General features: G+C 37.7%; 2 protein-coding genes across 5 annotated transcripts in view; one reads left to right on the top strand and one right to left on the bottom strand.

Annotated features, from left to right (window-relative positions):
* Positions 1 to 14,622: 14,622 nt before the first annotated feature.
* LOC135469195 (PH domain-containing protein DDB_G0274775-like) lies at positions 14,623 to 18,349 on the bottom strand. Its single transcript, XM_064747741.1, has 2 exons — positions 18,149 to 18,349; positions 14,623 to 15,051 (listed from the first exon to the last, which is right to left on the bottom strand). The coding sequence occupies exons 1-2, from the start codon at positions 18,347 to 18,349 to the stop codon at positions 14,833 to 14,835; spliced, it is 420 nt and encodes a 139-aa protein (XP_064603811.1). The 3' UTR covers positions 14,623 to 14,832.
* A 340-nt stretch (positions 18,350 to 18,689) lies between these two features.
* Positions 18,690 to 20,540, top strand: part of LOC135469092 (serine/threonine-protein kinase D3-like) — a 71,271-nt gene continuing 69,420 nt past the window's right edge. For all 4 annotated transcript variants that reach the window (XM_064747620.1, XM_064747619.1, XM_064747618.1 and 1 more), the window contains exon 1: positions 18,690 to 18,888. In XM_064747620.1, the coding sequence (XP_064603690.1) occupies positions 18,751 to 18,888 (138 nt within the window). In that variant the 5' untranslated portion in view covers positions 18,690 to 18,750. The remainder of the gene's footprint in view (positions 18,889 to 20,540) is intronic.

The raw sequence follows: 20,540 nt of genomic DNA, 5'->3' as shown, positions 1-20,540 counted from the left end.
ATAATGTAAGTATACTTAACTCTATTTAGAACTTAATTAAATGAAACGTGCAAGGCTCCATATGCCAGTGAAAAGTGTTCATGCATGGTTGATATTGTTTCCCTCCAATGAACTGTGAAACTATCAATCACTATGTTGTGTTGTTGTTCCAAAGCACATGTAAAGCCTCATTTTCATGACTGTGTATATCTTTAAAAACGGGGAACAACACGGCATAACGTTTTACTCAGTAAAAGAGAGCTTTTACAGATGTAGGGCGGGTAAGAGATCATTACCAGGTAACTCAGCACAGTATTGATCTCGAATCGTTGTATCCAGGTGTAAAAAATATGCGACTTCTGAACCAGGTTTGTCTAAAGCAGTCTAAAGCACGTGCATAAGTAAAGTACAGAAAGAGATCTAACACAAGCAAATGTACAGGCTGAGTTAAGACAGAATGCATCGATAAAAGGCATGAGCCCATCCTATAGAAAACGCAGCCAGGCCAAAAGTTTTTCTCATTTCAAAGTTTAACTTCATATTTAAATACAGCATTGTAATGCCAGAAATGATTGTCAATGTACCAACAGTTATTATGTAGCCTTTCCGGTTAGTGGCACATTTTAAGGGTGAAAATTCCAACATGAGCTTTAATACTGAAGGCCCCTAAGAGCCAAGATGTCAACCTCGTTTCATGATATTTGAAGACACACATATTGTCTTTGCGCATACAAAATACTTCATTACATTTTGGAACTAAAGTTTGACCAAGCACGCAGATAGCCCTAACTATTGTGATTGTGTAAGACACAGTTTAAATGTCCAGATACAACAACTACAACCTCACCACTAGTACACCTCTTTTCTACATTTAAACTACTCTTCCAGAGGCTGGCCGTATTCAGACGAATCACTAATCGACTCTGTGGTGCACCAAAACGATACCGCAAGGGATCATAACTTAGCTTGTATTGCAGCCCTTGTGTAAATCGTATAATCTATATTATTGTTGATGTATAACACTCATCATAGGCCAGTTGTAATCAATATACATGGAATTAAATTTATTAGGCTGATGAAAACAATATTCAATTTTTAACAATCAAGTATTCGTCCACCTTCTGGTTTATCAACGTAATCCAGCCATGCTTTGTAGATGCATACACTCAGATGTCCTCTATCATTCAGGATGAATTTGGTCCTGATGGCATCAAAGCAAGCCTAGCAGGTATCCTATATCAGATACTTAAAAATGTTGTAACAAATTTTTCTATTTTTGATCATCGTATACTTTTCTGATAAACCCAAAGGCGGGCAATATCCTCTCGATGTGTATAGTACTAAACAACTTTACAGGGCGATCACACCAGCGTATTGAAATGGAGCCATCTGTATAAGGCTTAACTTTCGTCACTTCTTTATTTTCAGGGCATCTTTGTAGCCAGTGTTAATTGGAAGTTGTAAATCTCGGTCGATGTTGTACTGAATTTGAATAAATTGTCCAATATTAATTACCACGACCTTAGCAATTAATACTTCGAATCATACATAGCAATCAATGCTTCAAGTTATAGCACAGATTTATGAACATCGAAATAATAAAGTAAATCTTAGGTGATTCCAACTGAATGTCATTTCAACCGCTTAAAATTATGATTATAACAGTTCTCAAACACCTACAACTGATAGCAACATTTCCTATCAAATACAATATATTATTAACATACATATTTGAAGAGTATAATAATTCAGTACAACAATATCTGTGCATAATAATTTATCCCTTGTTCTATTATTGTATATTTAATTTGTATGTCAACACCAAGAAGTAATTTTACACCGCTGGAAATTAATAAAATAATTACATGGTATTGCATTACAAAACCGCAGTGCCCTACTGGGATGGAAAGGTCGTAAAGGTACTAGTGATTACTTTGGCGGTTTAACTAAGCTTTTTTCTCGGACTCGTATTAGCTCCAGTTTAGGTGCTCTGTAAATGTCATGTGATCCTGAGGATGTTTTGACAAACATCCCTAATGTTAGGTGATAAAGGCTAGAAGTCGATAATAACAAATATCATGCGTCACTGGTCCCTGACATAAACAACTTATTGATCAATTTCACCTTTGTGATGAACAAACACGATAAAATGACGTCAACTCAATCCGGTCGGTACAACAAAATAAAAAGCTAGATCGAGTGTGTTGTAGTCTTATTTAAGTTTATTACGTGTTTAACAATAAAGTGTAAATCATACCAGAGAAATGCCCCAGATCCCGGTAGGTTCCTTAACAGCTGATCTATTCTTTTCATTCCTTCATTGATTTAAATTGCATCTAAATGGTTTTGGAAATTTTCGTACCCATAAATAATAGCAGGTCAATGTATATTTTCTCAGTTTTGATTTCATACATTTGATTGCTGTTCAACGCCGTGCTCAAGAATTTTTCACTTACACAACGATTTGTATTTAGTTTTATGGGTGAAGGAAACTGGGGTACTCGGGATAAACCACTGACCTTTGGCAAGTTACTGGTTAATCTATCCACGTGTGACTTTGATTTGCTCACCCTATTGGTGGAATGCAAACCTGTTGTCATCAAGACACGTAAGACTATTTCAACACTTTCGAAGCTTGCAGAATTAATGTATGGAACATGGCGCCTATGTAATCTATGCCATTGTTTTAAATAGCACGAATCCATTTACTTGCAGTATATGGGGCGGTGGGGTAAAGACAGAAAGTTTTATTGTGCTGGTTCTCATTCCGAGTGTGTTCAGACATCTACACCAGAACTGTAATTGACGATCTGATCCCAAACCTTACATCGCCATTCTCGTGGTTGATGTCCTGATGAAGAAGTGTGTTAATCTGATTCACTCAGCGACGATAATCCTGACGTAGGAACAAGGCAAAAATCCATTTCCATTACGAGAGCAAACAGTGTTATTCGTCACCTAGACCTCACAATTATCGCCGGTATTGTTTTAGTACGCTGACGAGAATCGAAGGATAGTACCATAGCAACTACTGGAGTGCAGAGGACGCGAAAGCAGCCGAGTCAGCAGTTTGTCGTGAGGTGGTTCCGACGGCGCTTAATTCCCGCACTAATGTCCACATGATGACAATGGTGTTGGAAAGATGATCCCGCCATCGTTATCAGACATGTTGGCCCTAATTCTTTGATTTCTAGCGCTTGACATGGTCACTTGTCATTCAGTAAGGGTAAGGATGGAGATCTGTGCATGGCTGAATCCGCGTTTCTGCACACACTGTAAACGCGACAATTCGACACACAGTGTAAGCGCGACAATTCGACACACACTGTAAACGCAACAATTCGACACACACTGTAAGCGCGACAATTCCACACACGGTTACATTTAAGTACATGTATGATGACATTTAAATGTAGAATCCTATTCCAAAGACTTGTGCTTGTGTACAAATATATAGCCGGACGGCCAATAATTAGGAAAATGAGTTTAATAGCCAAGAGCTGTGGGATTATGTTTGGTACCTGTAATCAAAACCTGGGTCCAGTCTTTGAAAACATTATTGTTGATTAAATAACAACAAGATCAGGCGAGTCATCAACCATGAATTTGTACAGTAAGTATCTAATCTATTCCGAAATTACACACACTAAGACATTTTTGGTGACGGGCGACGCCCGTATAGGATGCTTCACTGAAACGGTCGTGTTGAAGACACCCGGGGACCAACTGGTACCGTGCTTGGCCTATCTTTCAATGTAACAAATTACACTGTAATTTTACAGTGAAAAGTGCTGACAAATTTGTGACCAGTTCTTTTCACTGTAGATTTGCTGTTTAATATTTACACCCAAAATAGTAGTATATTTCAACATATACCTTTGTAATGAACAAAATCTACACACCTACCAAAAAAAAACGGTGTACATTTACAGCAAAGTGCACTGTAAATCGTCAAACCGCTACAGTTTTACAGACAATGCTGTAAATACACATCGACTAGAGTAAAATTACACCACATAGGTGCAGAATTGCGCGGGAAAATGGTGTAAAATATTTATAGCATGATTTACTGTAACAATACACAGTGTTTTAGGCTGTAATTTTGCATTCAATTCTTACAGTGTTCTGCACTGAGCGCTATGTTATCAAAAGATGTAAAAAGATTGCCTATTTTATTCTTAAGGCTAAACGTAGCTCAAGTTTGTTCTACACTTTAAAATTATTATACGTCAGATAGGACGTTGATGCCAGTGATCATGATCACGACATGAAATACTATAGAGACAGCACTAGCTGTACCTCTCCCATTTTAGTTTTGCTGCTGGACGGAGAGCTACAGGCTGAAATCTGAAGACAATTGGTGAATCCAGTCCTATCCATGCAAATCGAGGAAATATGGCAATATGACGATTTCAGCTGGAGGTACCAACCTTGGGGCACTAATACTAACACAAACCAGTACGAGTAACCTGTGGTGAATAACTATACTTTGAAAAACAACACAATACATTGCCTTATTGAAAACAGGCGTTTTAATTAAACGGCATATGCCCTTAATTAGTTTCTGTAATGTTTTGCCAAGGATCCATGCCTGCATAGCTATATTTAGCCGGCAAATTCTCAAGTTGTCCGTCAGTTTATCAGTTTAATTCGGATCCTGTACCGCCTCGTGTTTTTTAACTTGTTCTCGCCACGATATGGCTGAGATATCGCCGATGTGGCGTTAAGACATAATCATTCATTCATTCAATTCGGATCCTCGATTACTGTTCCCAGTCACTGATGTGGCTAGATGAATTCATCGCGGACTTAGATAACTCTATTCGGGCAACGTAATTGCAAGAGTTATACCTACAGAACCTCTATGCCTGAAGATGATGGAATTTGGTAAGGAACAGACGTTGATATACACACATTAAACATGCCTTTGCAATAAATGAGGTCAGTCATGTGACGTGTTAACCACAGCTGGGGTTAAGATATATTTTCCAAGAGACACCAATTCCGGACGCTCCTCTTAGTGCAGTGAGCTTGGCACGAGTGCATGGACTGCATGTATTCTTTTCCGTCATATACCACCCTCTTCGGGAGGGTTTTTTTAAACTCGCGCTCTAATGTTGTTCGAAGGAAAGAAACTATGGTTTGTAAATATACAGCTAAATGACGGTTGCAAAAAGCAGTATCATCTAACAATGAAAGATTTCAAAGCAAATTCATTATTTCTATGCTCTTGTGACCCAAGAAAACTCTATACGCATCTCCTTAACTAGACGAATCTATGTGTAGCAAAGGTAAGTATTAGCGTCTATCTGTTAATGTAGAGTGTAATAGAGGATGGTCATGATGACGGCTTAAAGTGCTGGTTCACTGCAACTGTCAGACATGGCCGGTGGTTTCTTCCACTCGTAAACCTGACCGTCGCCGTAAAATTGAAAAAAAAAATCTTGATTACGGCAGGCAAATAAACAAAAGGCGGCGTCATTTGAACGCGAAGGAATCAACTACGATAACCGGCAGGCATAGAATAATTTGGTTTTTTGGTGAAAAAAAACAAAAACAAGAAGAACAAACACTTGCACGGAACACTCAGATTAAGAGCAAGATATAGCTCTATGCGAAACGATAAACTGTATGTTACATAGTAAATAATTCTTTCATCGACAGTTACTTACATATATACAAATATGATCTTGTGAAACAATGTCTGATTCGCAGAAATAAAAACATTTACAGGACATCAATGACAATCAACTGGTCTACTGGCATATCATATATGTAGATACTGAATGTCGAGAAATAAGGAGCAGGGGCATTTAAATTAAAATCTCATCTGTGTACATGTAATATGTTAATGCACGAACACGTATGACGTGTAACGCATTGCATGATGGGACATTGTCTGAGCCGAGCGGCATTTCATGACAGTAAGCATGAAATATCATATCAATCAACTCTTCTGTGTTATCTTTATATGCTATGTGAACACATGGTAACGCGCCAATCTGGTCGTCATGCCTGGATTCAGTTCTGTATCTCCCCCTCACCTGCTTTAGTAGGGTACCATTAATAAAACAATAAAACAAATAAAGTAATATGAGTTATGTTGGATAAGGACCAATACAAACAGATATGGTGAGCGCAGAATGTGGCGCATGCGCCGACATGCATTCATTTACATGTGTCCATGGACGTATATTACACTGAAACACATTCATGTCAGCAAGTCTTAGAAAACTACAGGTAATAAAGAGCCGGGGGTGGCGTACGTTGCAGCGTGTACATATGAGAGAAGTATTCAACTACGTTGAAAAAATAGTTGCCAGCGTAATAGCACAGGATCTTGTTCCGAGTTGTAAACCATTAGGCTTTCATATAGGAGTACTTACACCGACGCCAACGCGTGTACTTACATGAAGAATTCATTGAAAACATTGATCTACAGCTCGTGGGCGGTGAAAAATACTGGTATTGTATATAGACACTGCCATCGACCTTTAACTGTTTGTAGGCATTACCCTCATGACACTGAGAGACAATGTCTGCTGTAAACCACGGGAAATTACATTCGACCGGAATTTGAAACAAAGTAAACTTTTCATTGTTTATCCCTTTTAATACCGCACAAATAATTCCACGCACTATGCAACAAAATTAACGCCGCCAAAGTGACGTCATGCAATGCAACATATATACGTCAACATACAGTACTTCACCTATAACAAAAGTTGTCCCGAATCACTTAAAACGTAAATGAGATAGCCAAGCAAAGAAGGCATACATTCACTTGGATTAGAGGACGCACAGACTTGAGGCATAGCCGTGAATCAAATACAGCAGTATTGACTTTGTTTCATGGGATAAACTGGAAGCTTTCTGTATATACATACATATATTTATTGCATTGAGCACACTGATCTACGCAATAATGTCTCTGCATTAGAAGTACATTTGCGCAAATGCACGAACTCCAATTCCCAAACTCCATGATCTATAAGGCCACGGATGTGGAGAGTAAAACGAGAGCACAGACGACAGTGTACTAGATGGAAAATGGTCACGCGTAACCAGCCTCGTGTCAGTTTAACTCCGACTTTGTTTTAATGTTTCATTCTGACTGTTCATGTGTTACTAAATGCTTAAAAAGTAGAAACGAAAACACCCCCTAGCATCATGTTGGGGATTGCTTTTCTCCATAAATAAGCAATACAGTCATTTTAATTACGCACGTCTTGTCCCTTGCCCACCTTTTGTCCTGTACTTGGATAGTGAAAGGAATCTGTTGAGCTGTAGCTGTAGGAGCACAGCCCAAAAACACACTCCCACTGTCTCGTGTGCCCCTAAACCATCATGATACTCTAGTTATGCTCTCATCAGACTTCCATTCCTATATGCTCCAGGGGATAGTGCAACGACTGGTTTACTGGCGTCAGTATAATGGCTTGGGCGAGGTCGCTTACTTGCCTTTGGTATGTCGTCTCAGTGAAGTAGCACTAGATAAAATAGCAGTGGAAATCCGTCCTGCAACAAGGAGGTACATTACATACACCCTAAGGATTCCTTCGTCGTCATATGACTTAAAAATTGTTGAGCACGACATTCAACCTCTAGCACTCACTCACTCCAATATGCTCACATTGCTTCACTGCTCCTACAAACCTTTCGATGCTCTTATCGCTTCCACTGTTCCAATCACACGTTTGCCCCTCGTTGCTCCTGGATTGCCTCCAATGCTCCAGTTACACTTTTGCCGTTCAACGATCTTGGATTGACTCCAACGTTCCCATCCCACTTTTGCCTCTCAACACTCCAGTATTACCTCCAATGCTCCGATCCCACTTTTGCCTCTCAATACTCTAGTATCACCTCCAATGCTCTGATCACACTTTTGCCTCTCAATACTCTAGTATCACCTCCAATGCTCCGATCACACTTTTGCCTCTCAATACTCTAGTATCACCTCCAATGCTCCGATCACACTTTTGCCTCTCAATACTCCAGTATCACCTCCAATGCTCTGATCACACTTTTGCCTCTCAACACTCCAGTATAATCTCCAATGCTCCGATCACACTTTTGCCTCTCAACACTCCAGTATTACCTCCAATGCTCTGATCACACTTTTGCCTCTCAACACTCCAGTATCACCTCCAATGCTCCGATCACACTTTTGCCCCTGAAAGCTCGGGGGTTGCTTCCAATACTCTGATCCTTCTGCCCCTAAACACTCACGGATCACCTCCAATGCTCTGATAACACTTGGGTGCTCAATGCTTCTGGATCACTTCCAATGCCTCTATCGCAACCACGCCCCAAATGCCTCCAGGCTCTCCCAATCACTTGATGACCTTACAGCCTAAAATGTCTCACAACACACTTTACGCTTGCCATGCTTCCACTGTTTCTATTGCTCCTAACATCCTCTAGGGATCACATCGCACACTCGATCACCCTTGATGTTCCCATCGTTCTTGGGTATTGCCACTTTCATGCAAACTGTATTCTGAAATCAAATTCTGAATAACTGTACAGCTATACATTGTTTTGGATGATTTTGGATGTTTTGTCTAGGGATAAAACAGGCTTTCTTAAGGAGGCTTTGATGTAAATGACATAAACTTCCCAAGAATGCTGTATTATGACCATCACAAGTGCGCTGCAGAACTGAGGGGCAGTAAGAGAATGGATGGGTAAGATGGAGGAAACACTGGTCCAGCCAGTCTGTGAAGCCCCTCAAGTACTGGATGCCAAATGGAGAAGTCACAGGAAGAATTCTTGGAGTCTTTTTGATGGAGACTTGGGACGTCTTCTTAAAAGTGTAGACTAGATTCAGAAGGTATTAGCATACATGTACCTGTATATAACTTATCCTTTAACTAACAAACAGTCTCTGTATCCAGTCACTAGAGTATCTTCATTGCTTAACATAACTCTTCATTCACACGATTTTTTCACACGTACGCTGTAAGATGATGGTCCGTTTTATGGGTTGAGGAAACCACAGTGATCCACATACACCACTAACCTGCGACAAGTTACTCACTAAGTGTGTCAAGTGTAACACACAGATATGCACACCATATAATTTGATGGAAGGTAAGAGGTATTCAATAGATTTGCATCGAGAACAGTCACAAGAGCAAGGTACATCACATATGCTACAAAAGAATAAGTTATTACACAATAGGATCTCAACACACTACTGTTGCAGTGTACTCTAGAAAATGAGCTAGAAAAAGGAACTTATTTGAAAGAATTAGCAATACTTTTTCAGTGAATGAGGGCCAACATTTCATGCTGCCCTGTAAATAAAATGTTGAACAATTTTTGAGAATCTTACATTTTATTGGAGTTTCTGTCTTTGCTTGAGTGAAAACAAGACTAATATGACATGTGATGTTGAACTGTTGATAGTGTTATTAGTACACATAGTTCTAATACAACCACAGCACAGTACAATGCACCAGGGTTTAATAGGATAACCTACACAAATGTACAAGCTTAAAGAACTAATGACATCCGAACTGCAGTGCAACTTCAAAACAGTCCATTCGTCGTCATATGACTGAAAAATTGTTGAGTACGACGTTAAACCCCAAGCACTCACTCAAAACAGTCCACATAATAGGTCAGTTCATATCTTGGTCCAACATAACACCTCTCAAATGAACCCACTGCCATATTAACAAACAAGGATGTGCTTGAACACTTTCCCCAAGGCTTATAACATTCCATAGAATTTCCAACTTTAACAATTTTTGACAACACTTTGCAACATAACAGGCCAAGCATTACCATGGCAATGTGATATGCTCATATCAAAAAGCTGTGAAAAGCGAGTGACTTTTGGTTCTGACCTTCATTTTATTGACATAATCCTATAGGGATGTTATCTAACTTATATTGATATATTAGTCCAAATTTCAACAATTCTAGATTCCATATATATAGAAGGATTTTTGTTTTACAGAATAACATTCCTGGCACTGAAGATTTACAGACAACAACAGTAGATATAACTCACACAGCCTTAAACGACCTACATAATGCCATAGATCAGGTTCTACAGAAATTGATCAACCAAAAAATCCAGCATAAACCTCAGCAAACATAATGCAAAATAAACAGTATCTCAGCAGATGCCTCTTGATTTAAATTATTCCCAGAACCAGGTGACAATTCTTCCCGCATCAAAAACTCACTTGTTCTAGATGTGAACCCAAAACAGGGAAGTTACCATATGTTAATTATTATCACATAAATCTTTCCTCCATGCATTAAGGAATTAATACTAGAGTGGCGCATACGAGAACTGATATACAAAAGGCTGCATTCGCAGGGTACAATTTGTTGTATTGACTTGCCAAACACAACTTGTCAAATGAATTTAGGACAAACTTTAGAATCCTTTCCCCTGTAAATTCTGCATGTGAGAAATAACATTATGTAAACTATGCTTTAACTTTGTATGACAATATATAATTTTTGACAAGGAGATATATTCTTGATAGTGCTTTCCACATTATATAGCGTTTCTGCTTATTTCAAGAATGTCATACCTGCTTCTCAACCTGACACAGTATACTTTACAGTAGTTCTGTTCATTATAAAGTTTAAGAACCATTACTTCCAGTTGAGACCATGTTCCCATATTGTAGTCATGGTAGCAGAGGATCCGTCATCTGCCCTAACCCACCAAGCTGGGATCTTTTACTATGATACAAGATATATACATGTACAGTAGAATACAAAAACCAAGGGTCAGTATCCAGGGGTAATGAAAACAGAATCCTGAATATATACAGAACTTAAACCGCATATACATGTGCTAAACAGATTTGTAAGTTAACAAAAGTAACAGTTACAATGGATACAATGAACAACCTTTTTGTGTACAAGTGTTACAGAGCGCACACCAAACCCAGTATTCAAAAAACCACTAGAAACAGTGGTAGCTAACAGTTATATACAATTTGTGATAATAATTTATAAATGAATAGGTATTATGGCTACATTTGTAATGAGTTCAACAAAGTGACTTTACAATATACCTAAGCAATACAGTATAACTTATGACTAAATGAAACAAAACACACAGGATATTTTCAAAGTCAAGACAAGAACTCAAGACACAAACTTTACAGCAGGACTACTAATGTACATCTCTAAGAAAACACAGTATAAAACACTATAAAGATTTGGTTTTCATCTTTCTTCAATGTGACATATGATTTTAATATGTGACCACCAAGTGTAAAGAACACACATTTCTACATGTTGTTTTGATGAAACATTTTATTAGTCTTTTTATTAGTCTTCCAATACTATTAAGTATAGGACTGGAAACTAAAAATATCATTGACGACAATTTCTTTTAAATATAACTTGCACCTCTGGAAAAAAATTGACACGCTACAACCTTGACATTTAGATGGTGTTATTTGGGATTCCCCTAAATTATCATCTTTCCCTTGTATAGTTATTAAAAATCAATGGAAACACAATGAGATTAGAGGAAAGAGGACGTACTCATTTAATAGTAATACTACCCTGACTAATTATTAAAGCAAATTACAAAACCTTGCATTCATGGATGGGTTTAATTTTAAGAAAAGGTACTACTAAGCCACATGAATAATCATATAAAGGGGCCGTCCATAAAGTAAATACGCTTAAATTCTGAAATTTTCGATTTGTTTGGAACCTTGTTATACATGTACAATGTATGGTCGATTGGTACAATAGTATGTATCCCATTTATACATTCCAGCCTAAATTTTTGTTTCTTAACAACACTGATAGATAAGCACCTTTAACCCAACATACAAACCCCCGCACCCTTATGAATGTACACACATGTACTGTACTTCATGAACAGGCCCAGAGAAGTATATAGGAGCCATATGCAAGAAAACCATAATGCTACACTTACAAGTGAACCATAATTGCATTATTGTTGCTAACTGTATGTAGCATGCATAAACATTCACGAAAAAGGGGACTAACAGGGTAAAACATATTTAGAAAAGTAGAGCAACAATAACAAGAAAAACTTAGGTCCAACAAAAACAAAGAATAGATCGACTGGAAACAACCATGGAGCCAATAAATGGCCACAGCGGGAAACAAGTTAAAATTCCACATAAAATTAATGCTGCAAATATGAATGAATGATGATATAATCTAGGACACTAAACAAACAGGTACGTGTGTTTGAGAGAACTGCAGAAAGTACATACATGCACATCATTAACATGTGGCCCACTAGTAGGTGAAATGGCAGCTAAACTACAACAACAGATCTACACAAAATGAGAATTCGCAGAGAAAACATGAAACTTCTTTGGCACAAAATCATCTGTTATAACTATATAATTAACAAGAAAAAAGCCACGGAATGACAGAGATGCAGTGGAAGCATAAAAGCCACATGTTCACACATGTGGATGTAAAATATATTACAATTGAACAGGTTACCTATTTGTTCTAGAGTAATAAACATCTTCAGTCATCATCACTCAAAAAAAAAAAACCCCTAACCAACAAATGATGAGATAAAATAACCTAGAATATCTATTTCTGATTTCAACTATGAATATTAAATTTTTTTCTTTCCTTGCCTCCTTGCTGCAGGAATTTAGTCTACCAACATAAACTGTTGCCCTTCGCAAGCATTGTTGGCAGGTCGCAGGGCAACAAATCTAACTAACCGTATCAGCAAAGTTGCTACTTTAATTCTTCAACCTTTTTGCATGTTTATTCAAGCATATTTTGAAGGCATTATTCTGTGTCGACTAATAAAATCATTCTTTTGTGACGCCCTGAAAGTGACCAATCCAACTATAAAAGTAGTTTCGTCTCCAAAATCAAATTAGAAATGTGCATCACTTGCACTGAATGTTGCTCTTTTATATGTGAAAAGGTTGAGGAAATGATGGTAATCACATCTTTCAAAGTATTTGCTCATTAACATGTAGGTTCATAGTCTGACCTCTGACCTGTAAAGCAGTTCCAATCTAAGGATCACTAACATATATTTAAATAAATGAAAGATGTGACCTAGATCATATTATTCTATTATAAATTAACTCTCGTGTAAATGAAGAAATGCCCTTGACCTGGAAAAGGGCACAAAACGAAAATGTACAACACTGATTAATCTGTAATCTCACTATTTACAAATCGTTCAAAGTATGTACAGTAAGGCCGTTGTTAATTATTTTACTGCTTCCCATGACCGATCATTTCCAAATAAAAGAAACAGACAAGTACACTTTGAATTTTGAAAGATTTAAATACGACAAACAAATCTCAGAGACAATCAACAGGAGCAGCTCAGTCCAGAAAAGTCCACATACATGTACATTTTGTGAAATCAATTACTAACTTAAAACTGGTCTGGTGAGCTTATGATGTTCAAATACAGGAAAGCGCCTAAATATCTTGATTTAAGCCTAATGTTGCTTTAGTCCTTTCTTTCTTGTACTTTCTGCACTTTCTTGTACCTCCTACCATCCACTAAAGTAGTGAATTAGCATCATTCATTAACTACAATAAACATGCTTCATACATTGTGTATTAAAGTAGGCTTAACTAAGGGAGGTAACTACAGTGTTGATTTATTGTTAGTACTGCCACACAAGATCCTTTCCAGTTGAAATCATATTTATAAATCATATTGATGCCAGTAACTAATAAGGAATAAGTAGTCATAAGGTAAGGCATAAAGTTCAGGTACTCTGTAAAAGCAAATTATCTCTCTTTTGCTCAACTCACAAAAAAAAAAAAAAAACATGCCAAAAACCTTCCAGTAGGCAGGGAGATAATTATACAATTAGAGAATTACATCTCTGAAAACCTTAAATAAGAAATCATTTCAAAATGAAAATAATGATAACAAATATCTGAATACATGTAGTAGCCAAACAGCCTGGGGATGGGAGGAGGGGCTACAAGTGTTTTTTTGTTTTTTTTTAAAGAAATCAAACACCCTTAATTTGCCTTAATAGTAGGTGTACATGTATCATTTTGAAACATTTTGAACCTCCCATTAAAGGAATTTTTACAATGGAATGTACAGAATCATGAATGCCACAGGAGTAAATTATTGAGCACTTCTATCTTCACATCACTTCTGTTGGATTTCTCTACAGCTTTAACTGTGCTTGCTATATTTACAAATGTTTACAACTGTAATTAGAATTTAATTGTTTCGTGAGAGCATGCTAACCTATGTACAGGCATGACAGGTGCCACAGTATATAGGTCAACATCTACTTCACATTAGTCCACTAGGACATGGTAGATGTGTTAAAAATAAACATATAACTTTAAACACACAAAAATATACGCCCATGCATGTATCTTCTGGGACTTAAGTATTAAGACATGAATGTGTAAAAGCTGATGATGACTTGAATGTAGCAAAGTCATCATATTTCAGCTCTGAATGTCTTACATGTATATACGGGCAAGCATGTATACATAATTAAAACAAGCAAGTACTTTTTGGAGTGTCAAAATTTTCCTCATAGGATACATAGCAACAGGCCTGAATATGTGCACATACATGAACATCATATACAAAACAAAAGGAAAAAAAAAAGAAAAAAGAAAAAAACAAGAAAAGAAAAAAATATTCTGCTGAAAAAATACATCATGGTATTATGAAGGAAGATCAGTCAAGTACCAGGTGATTGTTAGAGTTAATCTGATGAGCTGCATGCTGAATATCTGCACTGTGATATATACATGTACACTGTAGCACTCCATGTGTGCATCTCTGTCTACAGATGGCGCACTCCTGCCACATGAAGGGTACAGCCATGCCAGTTCCAGACCAGCAGGATTCCTATATCACTGGATGACACATGCCTGAGATGCATCTCCGTGCTGCCCTGCTGCCTTAGCGAAACAAATTGCCTGCATCCAGTCATTCTGCACGGACTCGTTATCGGCCTGTATGTAGTATATACGACCATTGTCTTTGGGTTTTAATCGGAAGGCATGAGGCTTTTTATCAACTCCGCATTCTGAGATCTCGGCATTTGCCAAAGGTATCTTTTTGACTGTTGTCTACAAAAGAAGAGAACAACTTTTATGAAGATACATGTATGCTGAAATTTATCACACTACTATACATGTTCATGTAGTACTATACAAAAATAGTATAATCTACTTTTAATGGTACATGCAACTGTATGAGCACAGATAAACCTGGAGTTACTACCTACATCCAGGATATACTTTTGGTCAAGTTTACCCCACATTAATATTCTTGACAGTTGAAGGATTTGAAAGTAATCCCACAATAGTATAATGGTTCAAAAGGATGTCAAATATCATACAATTTCATGTTGCTAACATACATCACAACAATATTTGCTGCCATATCATCAATTCAAGGGGGACAATTTAAACAGCTCAAACATGACATGGCCATTGTCTCCCTTTTTTACACCACAGAACAAACAGTTGTACTTGTTGGAATCAGACGCTACATGTATTTACTATGCCACAGGAATCTTGCTGGTGTTCATTTGTCTGTCTGTCCGTCCACTGTGTTACCAAAAAGATTTGCATGAATCTGGATGAAATTGTGTGCACATGGGTCAAGCCATTACATTTTGGTAGTAGCCTGGATCGACAATTGCCTCAAGGAATTTTTGTAACCATTATGTCTACAGATAGGACAAAAATGCAGACGATTTTCCTTTTATCTGTAATGTCTGTTGTGGAGGAATTTTTTCATTACGTTGTAGTGGATCTAAGAGTGTCATCTAGTTTATTTGATAGTCATACTCAAATATTTTTCACTTATTAACCACTATTATTAACCAATTATGTCGGAAGTAAACCACCACACTTTGCCAGGTATCTGATACACCTCCTGATTTAAAGCCGAAGTCAAAGTGGCAAGAGCTGGACTTGAACACACAACCTCATTGGTGAAGGGCCTAAAAGCAGTGATGCAGTGCTCTAACCAGTGTAAGTTAGTGAGGGCCATATATTTGATTCTATCATAGATATTTAAATTAAAGGATCCAAATGATGAAAAGTTTAGTTAATTCAGACCACAATCCACTATAATTCATTCACACCAATTTTAATTAACTGATTATGTGCAGATGATAATTCCAGGCAAATCTAACCTTTTTCAAAAACATGGTGTGTTGCCAACTTCTGAACATTAACTTAATGTGTTCTGTTCAAATGTCAAGATCTTAATGATATTGTACATTTAGATGCATAAATCACAAGTAGAAAAAAAAATCAAATTTTCTGTGCACTTGCCAGCATACATGTTCATGGCATGATAGGTGAAGGTTGCTTGGCTAGCATCACAAAAACGTAGGGTCCTATGTTTCAAGTTGTTTCAAATTTATTTCTGCATTCTACTATTTTTCCAAGAATGTATGCTGAGTACGTAAAACAAATTTCCTCAATTTTAACAATATTAAACACTTAACTTAAAAAAAAATTAATACAACTTGTATTACAATAAAAACCCATTTACATGTACTGAATATAAAACAGTAAAGTTAATGAGTTTGGCATGAATATTTGGCGTGTTATACATGTACAGGGGTACATGGTATTCATTTCCCTTGATAATGTTTTGGGTGTTTAAGGCATGTACATGTATCTTTTGCTGTACGGTATTGCATGAGAGTACAAAATATTTGTTCAAATGGATCTGTGGTGCAGTAGGGTAGGACCAATGGATATAATAAAATTTTAAATAGCTGACATATGATGTCTACTTTTATGCCTTTGTATCCTGGAGTCAATTCTGGCTTTTCACTTGACAATCCTGCATATGTACTATATTAATTTTTTTTTTAAAATTGAAAGTAGTAGCAGACAAGATAACTTTCTTTAGTACTGTCCTGTATAAAAATGTATACAAAATGTTAAAAATTGGGTCTTGTTCAACAATGGTCAGTGGGCACTGCTTGTCATTACACTGATTACCACAAGCACAGGAGTGTGCGCCATGTCTTAAAATAATAGTGTACCATTGTCATGTTGCAACATAAAATGTCCTTTAAAGTCCTTTATGTGCAACAAAATTTCCTCATTAGACAGGTAACATCTGGTCCGTACACACAGAGTTATATTGCATTAAATATTTAATATTGCTTAGCAAACCTGATCTCTTGGCTTTAAACACGAGATGAATTAAAAGTAATCAAATTTAAAAATGACCTAATGACATGAATAGGTTTAAATGGAATATTTTGCACACTAGCACAGCGCTATGTCCTTATTGGTTGATGGCTGGAATACAAATGTCTGTTTTGACGTATAGATCCTGGAGCTTCTCACCAATACATTGGTTGTCAGTTCAAGCTCAGCTCATGTTGGCTTCCTCCGGCTGTTTGTGGGACTGTCTGTCACCAACCTGCTGATTTGCCTCGAGGTGGCTGCCACCGTATAAATGAAATATTCTCGAGGACATCGTAAAAGACCAATGAAATAAATAAATAATGGCTGGGGTCCAGTTAAAGGGCAGGAAACAATGCAAAAGAATCACAAAACAAATGCCACAAAACATCTACCACTGTCCCATCCTGAAGCTGTATTCACACAATGTGGTTTGTCTTACCGACTTATCAAACTTGATGAGTAAAATGAAAAAAGGACTAGTCTATGTCATAAATGGCTTTCAGATATGATTTGTCAAGTGTTACAATTGCATGAAATTCTTCTTGTTCTATTTTCATTTGACTGTCAAATGCAGTTTTTGCAGTAGGCCTAACTGAAGTACGTCAACATGCCCAAAGACTCTATTTGGGTTATCTGTACCTTTCTGGACTACATACAGTATATGCTGCAACAAATGGTGACAAATTTGAAGTGCAAACATGTACACTGTGCTACACAATGCGTATATATAGGTTGGTCCTATATGGGGAAACCCCTGAAGACTGACGTGTAGCCTTCTACTTACAAGTAGGATTTAGTATCTGTCCAATAAAGGAGAGATGTTTAGAACAGTTATCTCATAAGATCCCTGCCTTTACACCCATAAAGTATTTTAAAAATATTATCTATGAAATTTAATATTCGATGAACAACTTCGGAACGTGAAAAATTTCAAAATTGGATTCGCTCAATGCTCAGAACATGTCTCAACAACAACAAAATCGTTCAAATGTCAAACTCTCACCGCAGGACTATCACCATAAAACAGATCTGTGTTCTTCAGCAAAAACCACTGTTTCTTCCACTTTCGCGATAACCTCGTTCTCTTCATTAACCACCCTTTGATTTCATTGTGTGTCATGTCGTCTTCATTCTGACTGCCGGTAGAATGTGAGGGTAAACTACTCGTCCGGCTGTTTGTGTCATCTTGTCGCTGGTCAGCCATAGTGCGATCACTCAACTGCCAACACTCGGCCACACCCTCACTTATTTGTCGTAAAAGTCGTAATTTCGCTGGTCAGATTACGACATACGAATATGATTTCACAAAGTTCGGTGATTTCTAAGACCGTGCTTTATTTTCTGAAACACTGAAAAGCCCTACGTAGTTAGTTAATACAGCATCACAATTGGATTTACTTTAAGTTAACCGATCTGTCGTGGCTGTAGAGATAAAATTGTTTGCGCGGGTGTTTTTCCAAGTCCGATTTACGGCAAGATCACGTGATTAGGGCAAACCACTGCGGAAGCAAAAGCGATCGCGCAAAGAAGGGCGCGGTGTGAGCGACTTGTTGGTAGAATTGTGTGGATATTGGGCTTACGTTGGCCTGATTCGCGAGCACAGTCATGTCGTCCGATCTCGACAAGATCGAAAGATTCTCTTTTATGATCCAAATTGGTCTGACGAGGGAACAAGTGAGTGTGGAGGGAGAATTAACTCTGGCTCGCTTGAAAGACATCGCATGTGCGTTTGTTGACAGAAAGGTAAGTGTTTCACAATATGGATAGGTCGCTGTGGTTTCCCAATGTATTGAAATTTGGGGTTGACAAGCAGTCTAGAGCAATTCTTACTGACGCCTTTGAAGCTAGTCACCTTAATGTCCTTGTGGTTTTCCGGTGAATGGCCGCAATGGGGACATTAAAAGTTCTGACAGCGACGGTGCATGTTGCACACCTGTGCAACTTTAGTGTGAGCACTGATGCAGAATTCTGTGATGCTGATTGTCAAATCTGAGGATACAATTTAGTGTTACATCTGTTTCAGGCACTTTTCTGTAGTTTGTCTGCACTTTTGGGTGTATAGGAAATAGTTCATCAAAGCGTAACAAAACAGAAACAGAATAATTCAGAATTCAGTGATTAAGGAAATTTAAAATTACTTGCATCACTTGCCTGAGGCAGTTGCAAAGTTGCAAGCACTAGCAGATGATGAGGTGAAAGATAACATGGAACAGCAATGGACAATCGTTGGCTTCTGAAATGTCACTCTTACTCTTTTTCTTATACTGAGCGGGCATAGTTGTGGTCTTGATGCTTACATGATGTTAAATCTGTACCTAGTGAAGGCTTAAGCTGATTGTCACTGTTGTCCAGGTTTTGCGGAAATGAAAGCTACCAAGTTAAAGGTCTTTAAACTGGCCTTTATATCTTTATATGTCCATGTATTTTGTGTTGTGGGTGGATATAGTATTAATCTGACATGCACTTCAGGACCCACAGGTACGATGTACATATTAGTCTTTTGTGCAGGGAGATAACTCTTGAATCAGTTGATGTTAAAGGTTATCTTGAGACAATTCTTAATATGGCTGTGTGGATGAGGGCTTTTGCCAAGTGTTTGTGCTTGTCTTTTAGTCACTAGAATGCATGAAGTGTGGATTCAAACCTGGCCAAGGAGGGTTAATGTTTACAATTTCTAGCTCTTACTGCTTAGGTGACACAAAGCAGTCAACAAGGCTTTTGTGGCTGTTTGTCTTACTCTAGTCTGACATTCTTCCACTTGTCCTTCATCATTGTTTTGTGCAAATGTATGCTACAGGTGGTGAAAGTAACTTGCCAAAAGTCTGTGTTTTATCTTGGCCATTGTGTGAGTGAAAATTTTTTTGAGTATGGTGGTGAAGAGGAAAGACTCCAGTTAATAACCTTAGTTGTGTTGAAAGAGTGGTGGAAATAGACCTGAAGGGCCACACTCAGTTTTATTTGTAACTCTGTAAGTCAACTTTTAGTCTGGAATTTTTATGAAGTCATGTGATACACCATGCTAGAGAAGCTGAAATTTGTAAACTTGTTCCCTCAAACTGTGTCTGATATAAGAATTTTGAGTTTTGACGCTACAACATCATGGTGATCTCCCTTTGTTGCGTGATGTCATCGCTTTCTGGCAAGTGAGGCAAATCAGTGCCTTTTGGCATGTGCAGGTATACACTGAAAGTTATACAATAATGTTGATTTAAGTCACCTGTTCTACCTTGCCAGTACTCTAAATGAAATATTTGAGAAAAATTCTTTTGAGGAAATTTTCATGTCATAATGTATTAATATGCCCCGCCATGCTGTAAAGAAACAACAACGCAGCACAAAGGATGTCACCTAGATGTTGTAATGTTCAGGCTCAACCCTGTCATATTGTCAGCCAT

This window comes from Liolophura sinensis, chromosome 6 (assembly GCF_032854445.1).
Source record: "Liolophura sinensis isolate JHLJ2023 chromosome 6, CUHK_Ljap_v2, whole genome shotgun sequence".
Classification (NCBI taxonomy): domain Eukaryota; kingdom Metazoa; phylum Mollusca; class Polyplacophora; order Chitonida; family Chitonidae; genus Liolophura; species Liolophura sinensis.
Note: the sequence above shows the minus strand (reverse complement) of the source record. Positions and strands in the feature narration are given on the sequence as shown.

Coding starts and splice junctions, on each gene's coding strand:
- LOC135469195 (XM_064747741.1), bottom strand. CDS start 18,349: ATGGCTGACCAGCGACAAGATGACACAAACAGCCGGACGAGTAGTTTA. Junction 15,052..18,148: donor TTTATGGTGATAGTCCTGCG/GTGAGAGTTTGA, acceptor CTTCTTTTGTAG/ACAACAGTCAAAAAGATACC.